Raw genomic sequence first — 21,125 nt, 5'->3', positions numbered from 1 at the left:
ATATTCTCTCTCGTTCTTCCTTGTCTCTTCCTCTGTCTCCCACTAGCCTCTGTTGCTCCTGAGTACTTCAACTTGGATCTTCGATGTAGCTGCTGTGAGCACTGAGGGGATCTGTATCATTCCGAGGAATCATTTTGTGATGATTTTAGATGTCATCTGTCCTGTACCAGGTGACCTGCTCAATAGTCTCATAGAAGATACAAAAAGGCTGCCTGGGAAAGCAGGGCCCGAGAACTCATATGTTATTATTTCTTTTGGAAACCAGGTTGTTTAAATTTTTTTCAGACTGTGGAATATCTGCATATCTGTGATGAGATATCTTGGAGCAGGGACACACGCCTAAACACAGGATTCATCTTTCATATGTACCTAATGCACATAACTTAAAGTTACCTTTATGCGATATTTTAAACATTAATTTCATGAGTAATACAATATTTCTGGTCTAGAATTTTTTACTTGGGGTCTCATTAGCGTTCTGGAAGTTCTAGATGTTGGAGCCTTTTGGAGTTGGAATGTTTTGTTGTTGTTTTGATTTAGGGATGTTCAATTTGGGATGGTAGAAGGAAAGATGGACTTGGGGGAGATCCTGGGTAGCATTTGGTATCGTCTACTGTGGCCCCAGTTTTGTGTGTGTGAATGATGGTCATTTGACGTATTGAAGTCCTGATTTAAGTTTGTGTAGAGGGCCGGGTCTCGCTGTGACATTTTCCTTCATATGTGTCATTGCACTTCATTCTAATCCATTCCCTCGGCCACTTTGCCTTTTAGGAAAGAAGATCTGGGCCTGGCCCACTGAGTCTGCAGAGCCCATCACAGCAATGAACCAGTGCGTTTACAGAGGAATGGAGGAGCGCGAGGAAAGGTAACAGCTAAGGAAGAAAGTGCCCATGGCGATGTGAGACAGTGTCTGGTACTCCTTGCCTGTTTGCCTGGGTAGGGAGAGACCCGGAAGAATCTGTAGGTGGCAAGGGGCTAGGTGAGGAGCTTAGTGGATGAGTGTTTTCCTAGTGTGCACCAGGCTCTGGGCTTGACCCTCTGCCCTCCAAACACACATCTCCTTTCGCATCTCCAGTTTGTTCCACCTGAGGAGAGAAACCGTTGTTCAATATGGAGGGGTTTTTCTCAGCCCCAGAAGAGCTGGGATCAATAGGAACAATGTGGTGTAAAATTAGGTGCAAAACTGTGGGTGTTCATTTCCAGATACAGTCCCACCTGCTCAGAACATCGTGTTTGTGAGTGGTCAGTCTCAGGAGCAAGCAGGGATGGGCACTGAGCTCTTTGAGACATTTTCCCCACCTCCCTCCCCTTCCCTCCTTCTTTCTTTCTTTTTTAAAGAATGACTTTTTAATTTTAGGAATTAAAAAATAAATTTAATTCCCAGTCTTGAACCCATTCCGGATCTTTCCTATGGTTAATGCAGTCCATGTTTATCCTTTATATAATTCTACATTTCCTTCCAGAACTTTTTCTGGGTATCTAGATATATAGAAGGAAGGTTATTCTCTCATCTCATCTCTTTTGCTTCTGTTGTTGTTGTTTTTGTTGTTGTTGGTGGTGTGTGTGTGTGTGTCTCACACATGCATGCAGAAGCCAGAGGTCAAAGTCAGGTGTCTTCCTTATCTAGTGAGGCAAGGTCTCCCATTTGAACCCAGAACTTGCAGACTGACTGAGCCTCGATAACCAGTTTGCTCCAGGGAATCCTGTTGCAGCCTCCCATGTGTAGAGGTTATAGGTGGGCTGCCATGCCTACTTGGTGTATATGTGGGTTCTGGGGATCCAAACTCAGGTCCTTACATTTGGGTAGCAAACTGTTTTACCCACCCAAGGATTCATCTTCCCAGGCCTCCATTTCTTCTTTTTAAAATGCATGCTATGCTGGCTGGCCTATTTCACAACCCTTTAAAACATGTAATGATGTATCCTATAATGGTTTGGAGGCAGCCTGGGTCAGTCTCCTTTGTTTTCAGGCCACACCAAGCATGAGGAGCACCTATCTCACTGATTGCCGAGCCAGTTCATGATGGTTAGACTGGTTCTGGTTTCCGCTGGGGTGTGTGCTGTGGTATATTCCTTTGGGCACGCAAGCTAATGGTTCTCTGTGGTGGTTACCGAGGAGAAGAATCGTTGGATCGTCCTAATACATACTTAAGAATCTAATTAGCATGACCGGATCACTCTCTAAAGAGCACAGTTTGGCTTGTCAGTGGGGTACCAGGTTTCCTGTTTACCTACTTCCTGTAACTCTCAGATCTGTTTAATTTTTGCTGTCTGCTGGGTGGACAGCATACCTCTCTGAGGTTGTGATTTCTTCTCCTTTTTCCTCTGGGGATGTTCATCTTGGGGCTGTTGCTTGGTTTCATCTAGTGGTGATAGCCATAAGCTTCTGTACTCACAGGGAGCGACCTCTCCAGAGAGCCAGGGCTCCCTCATACCTGGCAGATGCGGCTCTGCTTTCTCTCTTGAAGAGCATCCAGGCTGCTGTCCCAGGGGTCCAGTGCGGAAGCAGCAGCCTCTCTTTTGGCTCTGAAGGATTTTGAAGAGCCTGGGGTTAGATTTCGTGACTTCAGGTGGATTTTTTTTCATCCACCCAGCTGCAGCACCAGCCATAGGCTGAGTGTGTGTGCTGCGGGTCAGCCCTCTGTGCATCTGTTGACTTACTTCTCTGCTTGAATCCTCACAGGGCCTCTAGAAGGAATGAGCAGGGCTGTTCCCCCTTTTGTAGGCATGGGTGACAGATGAGACCTCATTCAGAAGCCCCTCAAGGAGCAAAAAAGAAAAGCGTGACAATTTGGTCTTCTCTTGGAGACTCAGCTCCTAAGGGGTGCTCTCGTTAGATAGTAACTGAGCCACTCTGGCTCCCAGGTGAGCTCTCCTGTGGGACACGACTTTGGAGTCAGCATGCCCTGTTTGCAGTTGCCTTAGCCATTTGCAGCTGTTGCTTGGCGTCTGTAGGAAAGGAGGAGGGCTGTGTCCCCACCCAGCATTTGGCCCTGGGCTTTTGTATACCTCTAGCGCCTCTGCTCTGTGTACTTTTGAGATCAACTGCTTCACTTCAGCTTACCCGGGTATTCCTTGTGGATGGATTTCCCAACCTGAGCACCTTTGTCATGGGAAAGTGAATATATTTTACTAGAGAGATGAGTCTGCTGGGATGGAGTGGGGAGGAAGTGTTTTGCTGGTCCTTGGTAAACCTAGGACATCACTCTGCCCTAAAATGTTTCATTTTACCTCTCATTCAAAGATTAAGAAATTCCAGGTGGGGCTGAGGATGTAGCTCATTGGTACAGCCTTACCGAGCTCATGTGAAGGCCTAGGTTCCACCCCCCAGTACCACACAAACAAGTACATAGTTGAATATGTAAGTGAAAGAAATACAGGTGGAGTGCAATTTCAGAAGACTTCCTAAGTTGCCCTTTCTTACATAAAAATTTGGGGGGCTGGCTGGCTGGCTTAATGGTTATAAACATGTTCTGCTCTTGCTGAAGACCCAAGTCTAGTTCCTAGCACCCATGTTGACTGACATATACCTGGCAACCTAACTCCAGAGGAGCTGACACCCTCTTTGACCTACACAGGTACCTGCACTCCCACGTACACCCTGCACCCCTCCATAATTAAAAAAAAAAAAAGAATCTTTAGAAAATACACAGAGACTGAAGAAATCTTAGATTTACTGCATTTCATGTCTGACTACCGTTTAAGCTCACAGCCTAATACTGAGGAAAGAATTTCCCAAATTCAAGCTACAGGAGCATGTGTTGGCCTCGGGTCCCTCGGGTCTGACTGAATGGGGCTCTTTCCACAGAATCAAAGCTGTCTCTTGTGGGACTGGCTGATCCCAGGAGCCTGATCCCTCTTGCTTCACAATTAGAGCTTAGTATCTGGAAGTTCCTTGGGGAGAACGAACCCATCAGTTGAACTGTTGAATCATTCCATGGGCATTTATTGTATATCACTAAGTGCGCTAAAAGCCAAAGATAGGCAAAAATGGGCATTCTCAGAGAATTGAGAGTCCAGTTTGGATGAGGGGCAGTTGCATACTCAGTGAGCATGGGTCAGTGGAAAGCCCCCATTTTTTTGTTGGTCAATGGAGACCACAATTGTACATATCCCCTGCCTTAAGGTTGCTATTGTTGTGATGAAACCCCCCAACCAAAGAGGAAGGAAAGGGCTCATTCAGTTTACACTGTATCAGGGCAGGAATTATAGAAGGGCAGGAACCTGGAGCCAGGAGCTGATACAGGACCACAGTCTGGCCTGGAGGCAGCCTGCTTTGTGAGGACAGGACCTTACCAAATGCCAAACGGTTCTCTGCATAGTGCAGCTTTGCTCCTGAGATCTATGGACATCTCATCTTTTAACCAAGGTGTTACAAAAACACCTATTCTCACAGCATGGCCATCATTTCTGGTTACCTCCTCTTCTAGATGGAAACTGATCTGCTAGGAGCCCAAGAACATAAGATTTCTGTGTGATAACACCCCAGCAAGTGAAGTTTCCTGCTACACACAGTGACTATGACCAGATAATATTGTTTTGTTGGGAGAGTTTTTGATGTTCCTTCAGGTGCAAAGAGAATTCTCAGGAGAAAAATTCTTATCTTTCCTATCAATTCTTCCTGTGAAATGGGCTGGTAGTGAGAACTTCAGTCGTGCCGAGGAACTGAAAAGACCAAGTTCGTTCATTCATTCATCAATCTATACTCCATTACCCAGCAAGCCTTGGCACCAAAAGAAAATGCCCAAGGAAGGACATTTCTTTCTTTGCCTGGTTTTTAGTCAAAGGTTGTATGTATGTGTGTGTGTGTGTGTGTCTGTCTGTCTGTCTGTCTGTCTGTCTTCAAAATCAAAGTACCCTCTGGTTTAACTATTACAGTATAGTTGCTTCTTGGTGCCCATGAGAAATTGGCCCCAGGATTCTCATGAATATCAATATTCAAAGATGCTCAAGTCTCTTACATTCAGTGGCAGGCTGTGTGCAGAGAAGGCAGAGAACCTTCTACATCTGCTAGTCATTTCTTGCTTGCCTGTATGAGGCAATGCAACAGACATATAGTTGGTAGTCTGCTGTATTATTTAAGGAGTAATGATAAAAGTCAGGGGCCAGTCCTGATGGTGCTGACTTACAATCCCAGGATATAGGAGGCCAAGGCACACAGTTGAACTTCCAAGGCCTCCCTAGCCTACATTGGGAATTTAAGGCCAGTCTAGGCAACTTAACTGGAGACCTTGACTTAAAATTAAAAAAAAAAAAAAAAAAAAAGAGGCTGGGGTTACAAAGAAATCTCAGAGATGTAGGGATGGGAATCGTTTATTGTGAGCTGCCTTGAGTGCTAGGGTCCTTTGCAAGAACAGGCAGCGCTATTCACCGCCGAACCACCACTCTAGCCTCCCAGGCTCTTGGAGTCTGAAGAAAGAAGTTTTTGAGTTCTAGGCCAGCCTATTCTGTGTAGGAAGACCTTTTTTTTTTTGTCTCAAAAACAAAACAAAACAAAAACAACAACAACAAAACAAAAAAACAAAACAAACAGACAAAAAACCCAAGCAAAATACACACACCGTTGTGCTCTGCATTAGTTGTGCTCTGCATTCCGTTGAATCTGTAGGACCCACTGACCTTGAGCCACTCCTGTGTGCTGGCTCTGTTAGGCATTCCTGGAAGGAAGGGCCTTCTGTGCTACGGTGAGGCTTGCTGTGTAGCCCAGGACACTCCCCTGTATCAGCTGTTGGACAGATTATGTATGATATCCTTCGCTTAGGGACAGCTTTGGTGGGCTGACTTGGTTGGGAATTGGTATTGTGTAGGCTGTTGAGATTGTTCCCAGAGTGGGCCCCAGAGCCCTGTAACTGTTCCTCGTCCTGCTAGCTGTTGGCCTCTGTCTTTCCCTGGTCCACTTCTCAGCTGCTATCTCATCATTAGCTCTGAGCTGGCCTCATTCATTGGCTTTTATTAGCTCTTTGTTTACTACTTAAAGGGCTAGTGAAACCCGGAACCTTTCACCTTTCCTCAAGTTACCAGAGCTCAGCTGATGACTTCCACAAGCTGGAAATCGACAGCTAAGAGTTTGCAACTCCCTCTTTCCATGACTGTCAGTGAGGCGCCTTACCTCTCCCCACCCATCCCCAGCATTTCCAAGCAGCTCCTTTGAAAATAGTCTCCTCTTTACAGTAATAGGAATGTCAGGAGGAAAAAAAAATCGGAGTCTTTCACCAAACGTGTTTGGCCAGTGCTGACTAAGGTTCAGTTAAGTAGACCCTTCATGCAGGTCTTGTCAGAACCTATTAAAAGATCAGGTGGCATGGCAGGGTTTCTAAATAGAGGTCCATGTTGTATGCAACCCCTAGCCATCCCCAGTCAGCAGCTGTTGGACAGATCATTTCTGATATTCAGGGCCTACTCAGTTCTAATAAGTGGCCAGGGCATTAGACCAGTGTCTATTTGACAGATGAGGAACCAAGACCTAGCAAAGTGAAGGCAAAGACTGGGCTGTGGTTTTCAAGATCCAAAATCTATTTAACCTTGTTCTGGCCAAAGGCAGGATTTGGAACAGTGTTTTTAGGAGCTGTCCTGTCGAACCTGGTGGCCCAGTGTTCAGAAGGCCCAGGCAGGGAGATTGCTTGAACCATGAGTTCGAGGATAACCTGGACAATGTAGAGGCCCCATCTTAACAAACAACTGACAACAATAAAACTCATCTCTGCATCTGCTAAGAAACAAACTCTTGCCTCTTCCTTCCCCATATCTTCCAGTGGCTAATTTCTACATAGCCTTATCTGCTGAGGTAGGAGTCTCTGGGAGAGGCTGTGTATATTCATTGACTCCAGAACTTATCACAAACCAGGGATGTTTATGTCATTCACCTGCATTTTACCGGAGAGGGAAAGTGATTCTTAAGTACCTGCTCCAAGGTCAATGGTAATTCTAGGTCTTAGATTGAAATCAGTGTCTTCCAAGGCATGGAAGCCCTCCACATGCATGCCTCTCATCTTCTTGGACTCTCTTTTTCCTCCCTCTCTGCAGAATGGGCTGCAGCTACTGGGGCTGTTTCAGTGGTGTAGTCGTATAATTTTGAGATGCAGAGGTATGTGTTTAATCCCATTAGGAGAGCTTGGAGTGATATTCTTAGTTCCGGGTAGTTATCCTTTTACAGGGTGGCCTGTTGCCAGGGTGGTATCTGGGGATGGTGATGGTTCTCACCCCAGTGACTGAAGTTTCCCAAGTCTCTCACTGTTGCTGTGATAAACACCATGACCAAAAACAACTTGGGGAGGAACAAGGATTTATTTCAGCCTGTGCTTCAGATCACAGTACATCCCTGAGGGGAGAGAGAGCAGGGACTCCAGCAGGAACTGTAGCAGAAACCATGGAGGAACACTACTTGCTTGCTCACTGGCTCAGGCTCAGCTAGCTTTCTTACATAGCCCAAACATACCTGTTTAGGGAATGGCGCCACCTATAGTGAGCTGGGCACGTCCACATCAATAACCAATCAAGACACACTCACAGGAATGGCAGAGGCCAGCTGCTTTGGGAAAATTCTCAACGGAGGGTCCCTCTTCCCAGGTATCTCTATGTTGTGACAAAACTCAAACCAACCAACCAAACAACAACAACAAAAACCTAACCTGTACACTCTGCCTGCCCATGAGAGGAGATAATGTTGAGACACCCACCATTTCTTAAGCTGATGTGTGGGTGAGGCGTGCTTAGAAGTGGTTAGCTTGTCTCCTGCACACTTGACTGACATATAGAAAATATAGCCCTAGGCTCTTATCCATCCATAGTTCATTCCTCCGCCAACCCCTAGAGCCAAGGAAGAACTAAGTGCCTAGCCTCTGCTTCACCTTCAAGGATTTCACTGATTAGTAATTCAGATCCCTGCCATCCATACATGAAGCATTCGGTCAGGTTTCCTGGGGTCACAATAGTGAGGGATGTGGCTTTCATGGTGCCTGTTAGTCTAAGAGGAGATGGGTAAGAGGCAGGGAAACACAGAGAGCTTACTAGAAGACCCCCCCCCCCTAGTGTTACTATGTATGAGTATACTTTTTTTTTTTCCAGTAAAGGACAGTGTGAGCCTCCTTAATAAGTGCTGGAAAGGACTTCAGTGGAGGCATACCTATTCTCACACTGAGAATACATCTCATGTAGGGCAGAGGTAGGGGAAGAGTATCTCTGGGAGCCTTGAGCCTGGCCCACACTTATCTGGCAAAGGCGACACTTCCTAGCTGCTGCCCTAAGGTAGTGGCACTTATCCGCATACCTGCCCACTCAGGGTGGAGGCCTTGTGCGTCATATAAATCTGCCTCCTGGGGAATCTGATAGAAAATTCCTGCCAGACAGGAGTGGAACAGTCTCTCTGGAGGTAAATTGGCTTTTCCAACCGTATGATCCGAACACTGGGCTCACTGAGCTGCGGCAGGGTAACGTGCAGATGGCTAAACCCTCCCTTGCTGAGGTGCCTGGGCCCGGCAAGGGTAAGGCTTGTCTGTGTACATTGCCAAATGCTGGTTTTCTCTAAGGTGATGGGTACCCTTGCATGGAACAACAGCTTTTTCTCTTTTTCATGTGCAGAACAGGTTTGTTTTTAATGTTCGAAGCATGTCTATTGGGATGGTTCCTACTCTCCTTGAATCAGATGCTTTTCGTGACGCCTGCTGGAGGAGCATCTTTCTCTCAGCCTCACTTTCCCATCTGTAGACTGACGTAGGACAGTGGAGCCGCCAACACACACCACTGCTGCCGTGCATGGCTGAAGACAGTGGTGGTTTTTACAGCATCCTGAGTGTGCCACATCCGCAAAGTAGGAAAGGGCTCTGCACCAGGCACTTTCTTCTTGTATGTTCTCTTGCATTTCTTTCCTCTTTTGTCTTCTGGGAAGGGATGAAGGAGATCCTTTTTGAGAGGCTCCAGAAAAGCTGTTTGTGTTTTTAATGTGACTGTCTTAGTTTTACTGTACTGTTTCCCCTGTCACTTGTGGTTTTGTTCTGTGGTTGTCATATGGACAGACTTAAAGGGCCAAGAGAGGCTGCTCTGTAGAGAAATCTGGGGAACGCTTGAGCACTCTAGACAGAGAGCAGGCATCCTGGGGATGTTGTAGAAGGTGGAAATAGCATCAGATACACACTGCTGTAACAAGCAGGATGTGCCTGTGCAGAGTAGGTGGGACTTTAACTTCTTGGAGACCTGGCCACCCTGTGCCTCGTAGTCTATACCATTTCCCTGTAACATGTCAATGCCTAGCTCTTGCTGTTTATTCCTTCCTACCCAACCGCATTTGGAGGAATACTACAAGGAGCTCCATTATGTTTTATTGTGTGTGTGTATATGTGTGTAAATGTGTAATCTGTGTGTGTGTGCAAGTGCATGTGTGAATGTGTCTGTGTGCATGTGAGTGTGTGTGTGTGTGTGGTGTGATTGTATGTGTGCATGTGTGATTGTGCTTGGGTCAGGGAAATACCAGGGAGTGAGTGAGCAACAGCGGTGGCTGCATTGCTGGTGCCGATCTTCAGGTGATGCAGAAGGATTGAGAAATCAGATACAAAGTGATATTAGCTGGTGTCACGTGCTCTAAGGAAAGAGAAAGGTGGATGGAGAGTTGTTCTAGTAGGGCGGTAAAGAGTGCTTTTTGTTCTTAAAGAGAACATTTGAAGGCAAACCGGATGTTAAGAGAATGGGCCTTGTGCAGCCTTCTTGGGAAGAATCGTGGTTGCCCTAAGGGCGGCATGTGCAAAGGCCCAGAGCAGGAGCAGAGTTGACCGTTTGCTAGATGACAGCCAGAGCTGATATGTGATAGTGGGGTTGTCCTGTGCGTTGAACGGTTGGTCAGCTCTTATTGACCTTCGTCATTGGAAAAATCTAGTCTTTTTCTGTGCTGGAAAGGAAGGACCTGCTGGTTTCCGCCATCGACTGTGGGGTGGGCAGCCTCCGGTGACAGGTTCACCGTGATAAGACACACATGGGGTGCATGGCTTCTGCACTAGGCACCGTGTTCACTCCCAGAGTCCCACCAGGAGTCGTGTGGAGTGTGGCAGAGCACACATCTATCCGATTTTGAGACAGGCTTTACTATGTTCCTCAGACTCACTCTGAGTGGCTACGCTCAGGCAGCTTCCTGTCTCTGCCCTTCCGGATGGCGGTTCGTCTGCTGTCTGTATTTATATTCATGATTTCTTTTGAGACAGGGTCATTTTGAGACATTTCCGTAGCCTAAGCTAGCCCAGAACTCAATGTATGGCTCAGGCTGCTTTCAGACTCATAGGGATCTTCGTGCCTTGGTTTTTCTAGTGGGATTAAAGGTATGACTACCATACTTAAGAATATTTTACATGTATGTGTGTGTGTGTGTGTGTGTGTGTGTGTGTATGTACACAATACAACACACACATATGGATATAAAGATAGATAGTGAGTTAGAGAGTTTGTGTTTTGGAGACAGGGTCTCACTGTGTAGCCCTGGCTGTCCTGGAATTCACTCTGTAGACCAGGCTGGCCTCTAACTCACAGAGATCCTCCTGCCTCTGCCTCCTAAGGGATTAAAGGCATGCACCACTATGCCTGGTCAGGAATGTATTTTGAATGATCATTTTGCTAGCTGATCACTCTCTCATATTCAGGTTGGTTTGCCTGCCTTCCTGTAAGAAGGCTATTATTAATTTGTTTTCTTAAAATTGAATAACATTATCAAGTTATCCTATTCTTATGGTTTTTCAGATCTGCTTTTAATGTTATTATTTTTGTGGGAAAGACTTTTTTCCAGACATATAATTATATAATCTTTAAATTAATGAAATTTTGCTTCCTCTTCATTTCAAGTTGGTTAGACTTGGTTTTCTTCTGTCTAACTATTGGCAGCTCCTTCCTGGGGGACGTTAGGCCTTCCCTTGCCACAGTGACATGCTTTCCAGCTGATCTCTGTATCTCTTAAGGAAGTGCCCCTCTGTTCCTAGCTAGTTGAGAGTCAGTCCTGGGTGCTTGGATTTAACATGACAAGCATCAGGAGAGTCATCTGGTTTTTGTTATTGGTTTTTTCCCTTTGGATTCAGTTAATGAGCTGAATTATATTGACGGATTTCCTAATAATGTATTCTTCCATTCCTGGAGAGAATAGAATTTGGTTGTGACCTGTAATTGTGTGAGTGTGTGTTTCTCAGAGATTGGAAGGGTCAGGGCTTAGCAATTCAATGATTGACTCAGGGGGAATGTTGCAGATTTCTGTTTCCCTGAGTTATTTGTGGAAACAGGAGCTGGGGGTAAAGGATGAATTGGCACCTGCAGGCTTGATTAAATGAAAGATTTCCCCAGCCTCACCCTCATGCCCAACCTCCCAACCAAACCCATCTTAATTCATCACGGGGATTCTAAGTTGTTTCCTTTTTAAAATAAGCCAAAAATGCACATGTTTTAAAAAATGAGTTTTAAAACAACAACAATAAAATTTGTGTTTTAAAGATTTATGTATATGAATGCACTTTGTGAGTTCCTGGGAGTCACAGATTGTACATAGTCACCCCAAAGGGGGTAGGAATCTAACCAAAGTTCTTTGTAAGAGCAATGAATACTTTTAGCTGCTGAGCCTTCTCTCTAGCCCCAAGGGTTTTGTGTGTGTGTGTGTGTGTGTGTGTGTGTGTGTGTGTGTGTGTGTGTGTATTATAGATGAAATATGTAGTCCAGAATGTCCAGGAAATCACTGTTTTCCTGCTCAGCCTCTGAAATTCTGGGATCACAGGTACCACCATGTCCAACTTAAAGAGTATCTTTGATAAGATGTTAAATATCTTATGAGCAGGATGCATAATAGCAAAGCTGACCAGGCATATGACTTCTCGTCACCGGGACTCAGGTGGACACTACCCCCACCCCCACCCCTGCCCCTGTGTAAAGTCCTGAATCCAGGGGCAAGTTAGAAACCTGCTCCTGAGGCTCTGTCCTGGGAAGGAAGAGAGAAGCTGCCATCTGTGGGGAGACGAGCTGTCCAGGGGCATCTTTGCTCAGAGGCTGAGTATGGTCATGGCCACTGTGGCACAGGATTCTCCCCCTCCGTCCTTCTTCATAAGTGTGGCAATAGAGAGAGACAAAGAGAAAAGGCATTTGTCACAGGCCATCAGTAGGCATGGACCTGAAGCAGGTGGATGGCCTCTAGCTGCAGGTCACACACTATGGTCTCTGACACCTCCTAAAACATGGTGACTCAGTCATCAAACTTGGTTGTTCTTGAAATTCTCTTAAGAGTTGGCAGACGGAGTAGAAAAATACATAGACTAGAATCTGGCGATCTTCTTCCTGTTCTATGACCTCATACAGGGGCATTAACCTTTGTGAACCTTGTCTTCACTAATGCAATACTATTAGTAATGACGTCATAGGGCGGGTATAAGGCTTAAATGATGGTGTGACTCACATGCCCAGCATGCTGCCTGGCAAACGTGAACAGTAGGCAGCTGCTAGTGCTTGGTGATGAGATGTGTTCCGAGAAGTGCTATATTAGTGAACTTGGCCCTGAGAGAACATCACAGAGTGCTTGTGTATTTACACAGACAGACCTGCTGGTACTGGCCAATGTGGTCTATGGAACATATAGTTACTCCCTGACTAAACCATCCTAACATGACACAGGGTTGTATTTGACAAGCTGCAAAAAGGTAAAGCTAACCTTGGTTGTCAACTTGACACACTTGGGAAGAGGGAACTTCAACTGGAGAATGGCCTTCATCAGATTGGCCTGTTGACATGTCTGTGGGGGCATTTTCTTGATTTCTAATAGAGGTAGAAAGGCTCAGTCCATTGTGGGTTGTACCATCCCTGAGCAGGATGTACCTGGGCTGTGTAAGAAATGTAGTTGAAGACGAGGTGGGAAGCAATCCAGCAAGTGGTATTTCTTCATGGTTCTGGTCTTGAACCACTGGGGGAATTCTTGCCTCCCTCAGTACTGAACTGTAACCTGCAAACCAAATAAACCTTCTCCTCTTGTGTTATCAGAGCAAGAGAAAAGCAAACCAGGACACCAGCTTATGGTATTTCTCAGGCGGGAGAGTTGAAACATGATATTAAAGTAAGCCGATAACATCCTGGCCTCCCTCATAGATGGACATTTTAGCATCACTTTAATTTTATAATTCTAAGTTAAAGTTCTTCACAAGCATATATTAGTTGCACAAAATAATGGGGTTCACCGCGACACTAAATTTGTTTTCAAAGTAATGATGGTAGAGCATTTAAGAACACGGGCTCTGGAGCCTCCCTGCTGTGATTCAGATCTCAATTGTACCACTAGCCAGGTGTGTTACCCTGGCTGTGTCGCTTGACCTGTAGCTATTATACTTTCCTTGACTGTAAAATGAGGCTAATAATAGGCCCTGCCTGGGAAGGTTCTCTGAGGATGAAGGGAGCAGATTCCTCTGTATGGAGCCCGACGCCTTTGCTGGTGGGCAATCGGCAGGAGCACACCTCCCTCTGTGTCTCTTTGGCATATGGGATGAAGGTGTTCCTTGACGTTTGTAGCTGCCACTGCTGTGTGTTCTCTGCTTCAGTGGCCGAGGCTTTCCCCAAACCTGTCTCCATCTTATCCACTATAGAGAGGGGAAGAGCCAAGCAGGTGAGGTAAAGCTAAACCCGGAGACTGGAGTTCAGTCACTACAACCCAGGAGAGAACAAACTTCATACAGTTATCCTCATACCTAAACACACACACACACACACACACACACACACACACACACACACACACACACGTGCACCTGCACACACACGCACACAAGCACACACAAATACATGCAAAACCTGCATAATCATAATAATAGCAACAATGCATTTTAAAACTTAAAGAGAAGAAGCTAAATGATTGCTCCTCCACCAGTGGCAGTGGCAAGAGAGGTTGGCCATCACCTACAAGCCATTATTCAAGACTCAGCCTTTTGTTCAGTGGGGACAATGTTTGGCATTCACGACTGCTTCACCCCTTGGCATTGATGACCACACGGGGGCAAGGAGGTCTGGTTAAGTCGGAGCACGCCAGGAGGGTGATTGCCTGGTGAGGGGTGATGAGGGCAGAGAAGAGCTGTAGCTCTCGGGCCCATGGCAGTTGGGTCAACCAGCTGAGCAACTGAAAGGATGTGAGAAAATAAAAGGAGCTGGCTTGGCGGGCTCAGGTTTTCTATTCTGAAAAGTGCTCCATTCAGGCCTCCCTTGGCCCCTTGAGCTGTAGGGAAGGGAGCCAGTTAACCCACATTTAATGAGATCTGGGTTAGTGGACTCCCTTTCTTCCCACAGCATGTCCTGGCTGCTGGACCTCTTCCAGGATGCGTACACTGAGGGCCATTTACACAGCTCTGGCTGGCTGGACTTTCTTAATGAAGTTTGCCAGCCCCCACATAGACTGTGGGCTCTCTTCCTCGTTTTTCCAAGGATCATTCTCTGTTGATCTTTGTGTACTTCTGTGCTTGGAGAAATGCCTCAGCACATCCTTACTGTTAGATACTATTGGGTCTTTTATTTTGGTCTTCAGTAACGGTTTTACTTTCCTGGGTGACGTGAGGAGAGTTTCCTTTAGTTGGTGATTTCCTCTGTGTGTGTGTGTGTGTGTGTGTTTGCGTGTGCACACAATCACTGGCATGCCTGCACACTTCCCACATCCCTCTCCCAGGCCTCACTGTGCCTTCTTTCTGGGGCTGGGATGCCCCAAAAATACAGTGACTTCCTTGTCTGCTTGGCTCTCACCAGCTGATGGGCAAGGTCATTTTCAAACTCAACACCTGCTTATCCAACCCGCCAGCTGCACCGAGACAGCCCGCTCTCCCGGCCAGGGAAAAGGAGATAAGATTAGATGGGGGAAGAACAGCAGCAGTGGAGGACACTGCCCACCTACTTCAGGTGCAGGCGGGCATTTGATTTGGCAGTGAATCAACACATACCAGCTGATGTCCAGGGTCCCCTTGTGATAGTGCTGAGAGTCTGGGAGAACTTATGTTACATGATTTACCTTCTTTTGGTTGGGTTTGTAAGTACCATTATCACCTAAAGGATATCCGTTCAGCCATCCATCTGGCATCATTGTTTGGATAGGATGCCCGAAGCTCTGCACAGTGAAGTACATAAATTAGAATGGGCAGTGGCAGTGAAGGTGTCCATTGGCAGAAGGACAGTATGTGAGCATGCGTTCCTCTTTTCCTTGTGTGGGTGTGAATTCTGACAAGGCGTGTCTCCAGTGGCACGTCTGTGAACTTCATGGTAGAACATGAAGACTTTTTGTTTTAAAGTTTTATTATTATTGTTGTTGTTGTTGTTGTTATTTTATGTGTATAGGTCTTTTGCTTTACATGTATGTCTATGCATCACTTATGTGCCTGGTGCCCACAGAGGTTAAAAAGGGTTTTGGATCTTCTGGAACACAGAGTTGTAAAGCTACTATGTGTGTGCTAGGAATTGAACCCAGGTTCTGGGAAAGAGCAACCACATTCTTTTTGTTTTTCAGATTTATTTATTCGTTATATATAAGTCCACTGTAGCTGTCTTCAGTCACACCAGAAGAGGGCATCAGATCCCATTACAGATGGTTGTGAGCCACCATGTGGTTGCTGGGATTTGAACTCAGGACCCCTAGAAGAGCAGTCGGTGCTCTTGACCGCTGAGCCATCTCTCCAGCCTGGGACCTGCAGACTTACTCAGGGGTCTCCCACCTCATCTGAGCGGGTCTCAGAAAAGTCAGTCCAGCTCACTTACTAACTGGAGATGCGTGAAGTGTGAAGTATTTGTGGTGGTTAAGAGGGTTAAATGAGAGAATCTCAGGGAGCATGGAGTCTGTGGCCTGGTGTAGACTTCAGGTATCAGTGGTTTGTTTCATCATTAGTATTACTGCCTCGGTTGAACTGTCATCCTCAAGGTAGCGACCCTAGGTGTTGGGCAGGACATGGATCAGATGTTCTCCCTGATAGATGCTGTCACCTGTACTTGAACCCAACAGTCCTTTATGGGGAGCGTCCAGATGCTGGTCAGACTGGCTGCTTCTGGGAACTGCTCCTCTGTTTACTTTCAGTGTGGTCCAGGGAGAGTGATGAAATTGGGGCTGCTCTGTTATAGCACTTTCCCAACCCAGCTCTCGTGAACTTTCAGGGCACAGAGGCTAGTTCAGAAACACGGGCCAGGTGTTGAGAGTGGTCAGTGTTAAGCAGTTGGGATTATCCCCTTGTGAAGTGAGGACATGTCAAGACACTTTCTCATGCCAAATCCATATGCAACACTAAGTGGTTTGAATGCTTGGTCCCCAGTTGGTGGAACTGTTTGGGAAGGATTAGGAGGAGTGGCCTTGTTGGAGAGGGTGTGTCACTATGGGGTGGGTTTTGCTTTAAGGTTTTAAAAACCCATGCCATTTCCAATTAGCTTCCTTTCTGCCTCAGGCTTATGGCTCAAGATGTAGGCTCTCAGCTACTGCTCCAGCTCCAAGCCTACAGACAGTGCCATGCTCCCTGCCGCGTTGGTCATGAACTCTAATCTGCAATCTTGACCCCAAATCAAATGCTTTCTTTTATAAGTTGCCTTGGTTGTCGTGGTTTTGTCACAGCGACAGAAAGTAACTAAAAAAAAAAAAAAAAAAAAAAAAAAAAAAAAGTATATGCCTTGTAGTCACAAAATTCTCATGATGCATTTCTCAAAATGTATTCCCATCGCTGAGCAGGGCATAGCTGGATCTGCCACAAGGAGGCGAATTTGGGTCGTGAAACTTGGATGCTTGATACCTGTGTATTTGAAATGGGAAGTCATTCATCTCTAGGTCAGACACCAGTGAGATGTAGTAGAATGTGCACCAATAACCATTTTGTTCACGGGGGTTCCTGCTAGCATAACTTGGTCTCAATGTCTGAAATACATCATACTCAAAAGCTATGTGTATGCTTGTTTATATACTGGCCATCCCTCCTGCTCCCTGTTAGGGGTGTCACATTGGCACCATCTACTCTTTGAGTTTTCTGTTATCACATGGTCCTCCTGACAACCTGTATGCTGTTTCCACAGCCAGGCAGGGTGTGGGGGTGCATTTCACTGACCCCTCAATCCTACTTTGTAATTTCTTTTGGCCTCCTTCCTAGAATACCTCTTGCTCCCTTTTAACTGTCTTTTGTCTTTATTTTAGTAGTGAGCAGACAAGCCTGGCATAGTAGCTCATGCATGGGTAGCTGATTTAGAAGAATCACAATGAGTTTGAGGCTAGCCTGAGCTAGAGAGTAAGTTCTAGGTTAGCCAGGGATAGATTGACATCCTGTCTCAAAAAGCCAAGCAAGCATTCGAGTGAGCAAGCAAGCAAGCAAAAGAACAATCAACTCCAGGCAGTGGTGACCCACACTTTGAATCCCAGCACTCAGGAGGCAGAGGCAGGTGAATCTCTGAGTTTGAGGCCAGCCTGGGCTACAGATTGAGTTCTAGCACACTGAGGGCTGTACAGAGGATCCCTGCCTCAGAAAACAGGACAAAAAAAAAAAAAAAAAAAAGAGTGATCAAACTAATAGCAAGGACCCAAATGTCTCCATTGGAGTAAAGGGTGTTCTGTAAACAGAGCCGTCTATTGTTCAAAGAACCCTCTCTGCTATGCGGATCTTTGCACACACCCTTTGTTCCTGATGACTGTGGTTCTTTGGAATCAGAGCTCTTGAAATACAGACACTTGACTGTGGACAGCTAGAAACCAACAGGTGAGATCCTAGGAAAAACGGTGCTTCAGCAGAGGGAGACTCAGAGTTGTCATGGTGGGACCAGCTGGATTCGGAGGGAAGATTCTTCCCCATCCTCCTGCTCCAGGTTCTGTGATGTCCGTGCGCCGTGCTTGTGGCTCTCTTGTTGGTTGCTTCCCCTTCTGTTTGTGCTCCAGCGACCCGATTACCCGCTGTCCCTGTACTCGCCTGTCCAGCAGGCTGACGAAACCCAGATGCTTCATCTCAGGATGCCTGCTCGTGCTGCATTCTGCTGATTCCCAAACGTACGCTCTTGGCGGAAGGGCTGAGGGCCGGGGATGAGGGGTGGGATCAATTAGTCAGCCCACAGAGGCCAAAGGTCTAGTCCTTGGGGTACAGGCTCATGCTCAATAGATCTCCACTTTGTGGATTTTGTTCTTAAATACTGCTCTTGTGAGAGCCTCTGGCTTCACAGTTTGAAGTGGAAATTGAGAAGCAAACACTATCTTCGAGGGAAGCAGATCCAGACTCAGGGACGAGAATCTCCATCTGCAGTGTTCCTTGAGGACAGAGAACAAGGACGCAACAGCCTGGCCAGCCATTTCTATTCCTAGGAACTCATCCCCATCCTGTTCCTGCCTCCTGCTGGGAACGCCAGGCACCGGCACCAAAGCTGCAGGCTTCCCAAGAGAATCCAGAATTCAAGGCCTTAAAAAAGAAAAGAAAACTGACAGCTTACAAAGAACAGGGGAGGCGCTGTGCCCACACCCTTGAGTTATACCCGTATGGAAAATGAGAACCCAGAGAAAATGGCCAGTCTCGGGTTCCAGACAGGATTTCACCGTGGATGACTGGGTTCCCACTGCAGGTCTTCCTCTTCCGTTTCTACCCAGGATGCTTCTGTTGGGCTTTAGACCGAGCTCCGGGTGGCATTTCAGTGCCGGCGTTGGGGTCATCCGGCCCCGTCTGTGGAGCTGGCAGAGTCTGTAGATGGAGGCGACTGTAAGCATGGCCTCCACCCTTGCCTGACTCAGAGAGGACAGTTGGGCGTGTGTCTTAGGTAGGGTTTCTATTGGTGGGATGAAAATACCGTGACCAAAAAGCAGGTTGGGGAGGAAAGGGTTCTTTCAGCTTACACTTCCACTGCTCATCACCAGAGGAAGTCAAGCAGAGCAGGACCCCAGAGGCAGAAGCTGATGCAGAGGCCATGGAAGAGTGCTAATTCGCTTGCTCCCTATGGCTTGCTCCTTTTGCTTTCTTATAGAACCCAGGACCACCAGCCCAGGGATGGGACCACCCACCATGATCTGGGCCCTCCCCACACTGGTTACTAATTGAGACAATCCCTTTACAGCTGGACCTCATGGAGGCATGGTCTCAACTGAGCCCCTCCCCCATCTGATGAGTCTTTGAGCTTGTGTTAAGTTGACACACAAAACCAGCCAGCACAGCACCCAACACACTGAGAAACACAGACTCAGGGATGCAGTTTTGCACAAGTTTGTTCTGTCTTAGCAAAGAACAGTTGGTGTGGTTCGGTGTATGTTTTCCACATAGCAAACCTATATGACTTCAAATATTCTGGAGCACTTAACGGAGCTGGCAAAATACCTTTGAGGCCAAGACAGCTAGCTCAGTTTTGTCCTTGGGCCAAGAAAGGTCAGGCATCCAGGACCACATTGTATCATTTCAGGATAGTTGCTGGGGCGATATGATGATGACTTTGCCTCTGCTAGATGTTGGTCCAGCCCAGTGCTCCAGCCCAGCTGCATAACTAAAAAGCTCAGAAATGAGTGCTTCTTGTTAACAAGGTGGAAGGGCTGGCGTTTCATCCTCCAGTTCTCTCTTCTTTGCCCAGTCTTCTTGTAAAAAATGAGAGTCTGATTTTTTTTCCAAGCTGTATCGTGGAGCCCAGGTACCAAGGCCAATCAATATTCTGAAGGAAACCTATTGCCCTCCGTGAGCAGTTGTCAGGGCCCACAAGAGTGACTCATAAATAGTGAGGTTCCCAGAACTCACTCATCCCTGGCCAACCAGGAAGAAGCTAAGCCAGGAGGGGTGGGGCAGGCTGCCACCCTGGAAAATAACATTAGGAGGTCCTACTGGTCACCATACTGACTACCTGCTTTTATCTGGCACACGGAAGAAGTCTCCGCTTTCCACACCAGCTCAGACTTAGCAAGAGACAGGTGCGGTGGGGGCTGACTTTTCTCCAGGCCGTTGGAAATGTTTCTGAAAGCGGTGTAGATGGTGACGTGGATGGCGGCTGGAACAACTGGTTTTTCAAGCTATTAAGAAAGTGTGGTTCACGTGGTTATTGACTACTCATCTCCAACCCCTAAACTTCTAAAATAACCTAGAAGGCCACATAAATCAGCATATTATTTATATGAACTTAGTGGTGTGTGTGTGTGTGTGTGTGTGTGTGTGTGTGTGTGCGCGTGCGCACGCCAGAGTATATGTTATTTTCGAGACTCCCTATGTGGTCCTTGCTGGCCTCAGACTCACGGCGATTCTCCTGCTCTTGCCTCTCAAGTGCTAGAACTGCAGGTGTCCGCCGGGACACCTGGCTGTGTTAACTTTTTACGGATGAGAAACATATGTGTGGAAAATTGTGCCAGTCGCTATAGCTCATTGGGTTTCACACCCCCCTTTTTTTAAAAAAAAAAAGGATTTTATTTATGTGGGTGTGCTCCTTGTCTGTGTAAGCATCACATACATGCAGGTGCCTGTGGAGGCCAGAGTGGGCATCAGATCCTCTGGTTCTGGGGTGCTGGGAATTGAATTGCAGTCCTCAGTAAGAGCAGCAGTTGCTCTTGTCTTAGGGTTTCTGTTGATGGGATAAAGCAACAGGACCAAAAGCAACCGGGGGAAGTGGGTTGATTTCATCTTACACTTACAGTCCATCGCTCAGGGAAGGCAGGGCAGGAATTGAAGCGGAGGCCATGGCTTGTTCAACCCCATTTCTTACACATTCCAGGGCTGCTCAGGGGTGGCACTACCCACAGTGGGCTGGGCCTCCCACATCAATCACCGGTTAAGAAATGCCCCCACAGACTTGCCTATAGGTGATCTTATGAAAGCATTTTCTTAAGTATCTTCCCAGGTAGGCTAGATTTATGTCAAGTCCACAGACACCAACTAGCACAGGTCCCAACTGCTGAGTCATCTCCCCAGCATCCGACCTCGTTCTCTGACACACCCCTACAATCAGTGCCACACCGAGAAACTATGTTACCGGTGTTCCAGGGACTTTCCCAAGGTTCCCCTTCTCTTGGCAATGACTATCAGGACATCTAATTTTGTACAAATAAAATCACAGGGATATGGGGGTCAAGGGTTTGAGCTTAAAGGATTGTAAATAAGGTGGTGGCAGGCAGCCAGGGAGGCGACTCCTGGGAGTGTCAGTGGGGAGAGTCCTGTGGTGTTCAGGGCTCTCTGAGATGTGTTGTTTCATTGGCA

At 46.8% G+C, this 21,125-nt stretch overlaps 1 protein-coding gene across 1 annotated transcript in view; it reads left to right on the top strand.

Moving 5' to 3' along the window:
- Positions 1–21,125, top strand: part of ARHGEF3 (Rho guanine nucleotide exchange factor 3) — a 268,428-nt gene that overhangs the window by 32,060 nt on the left and 215,243 nt on the right. The window contains exon 2 of the mRNA XM_080926025.1: positions 772–865. Coding sequence (XP_080782151.1) covers positions 822–865 — 44 coding nt within the window. The 5' untranslated portion in view covers positions 772–821. The remainder of the gene's footprint in view (positions 1–771; positions 866–21,125) is intronic.

This window comes from Micromys minutus (assembly GCF_963924665.1).
Source record: "Micromys minutus genome assembly, chromosome: 12".
Classification (NCBI taxonomy): Eukaryota; Metazoa; Chordata; class Mammalia; order Rodentia; family Muridae; genus Micromys; species Micromys minutus.
Note: the sequence above shows the minus strand (reverse complement) of the source record. Positions and strands in the feature narration are given on the sequence as shown.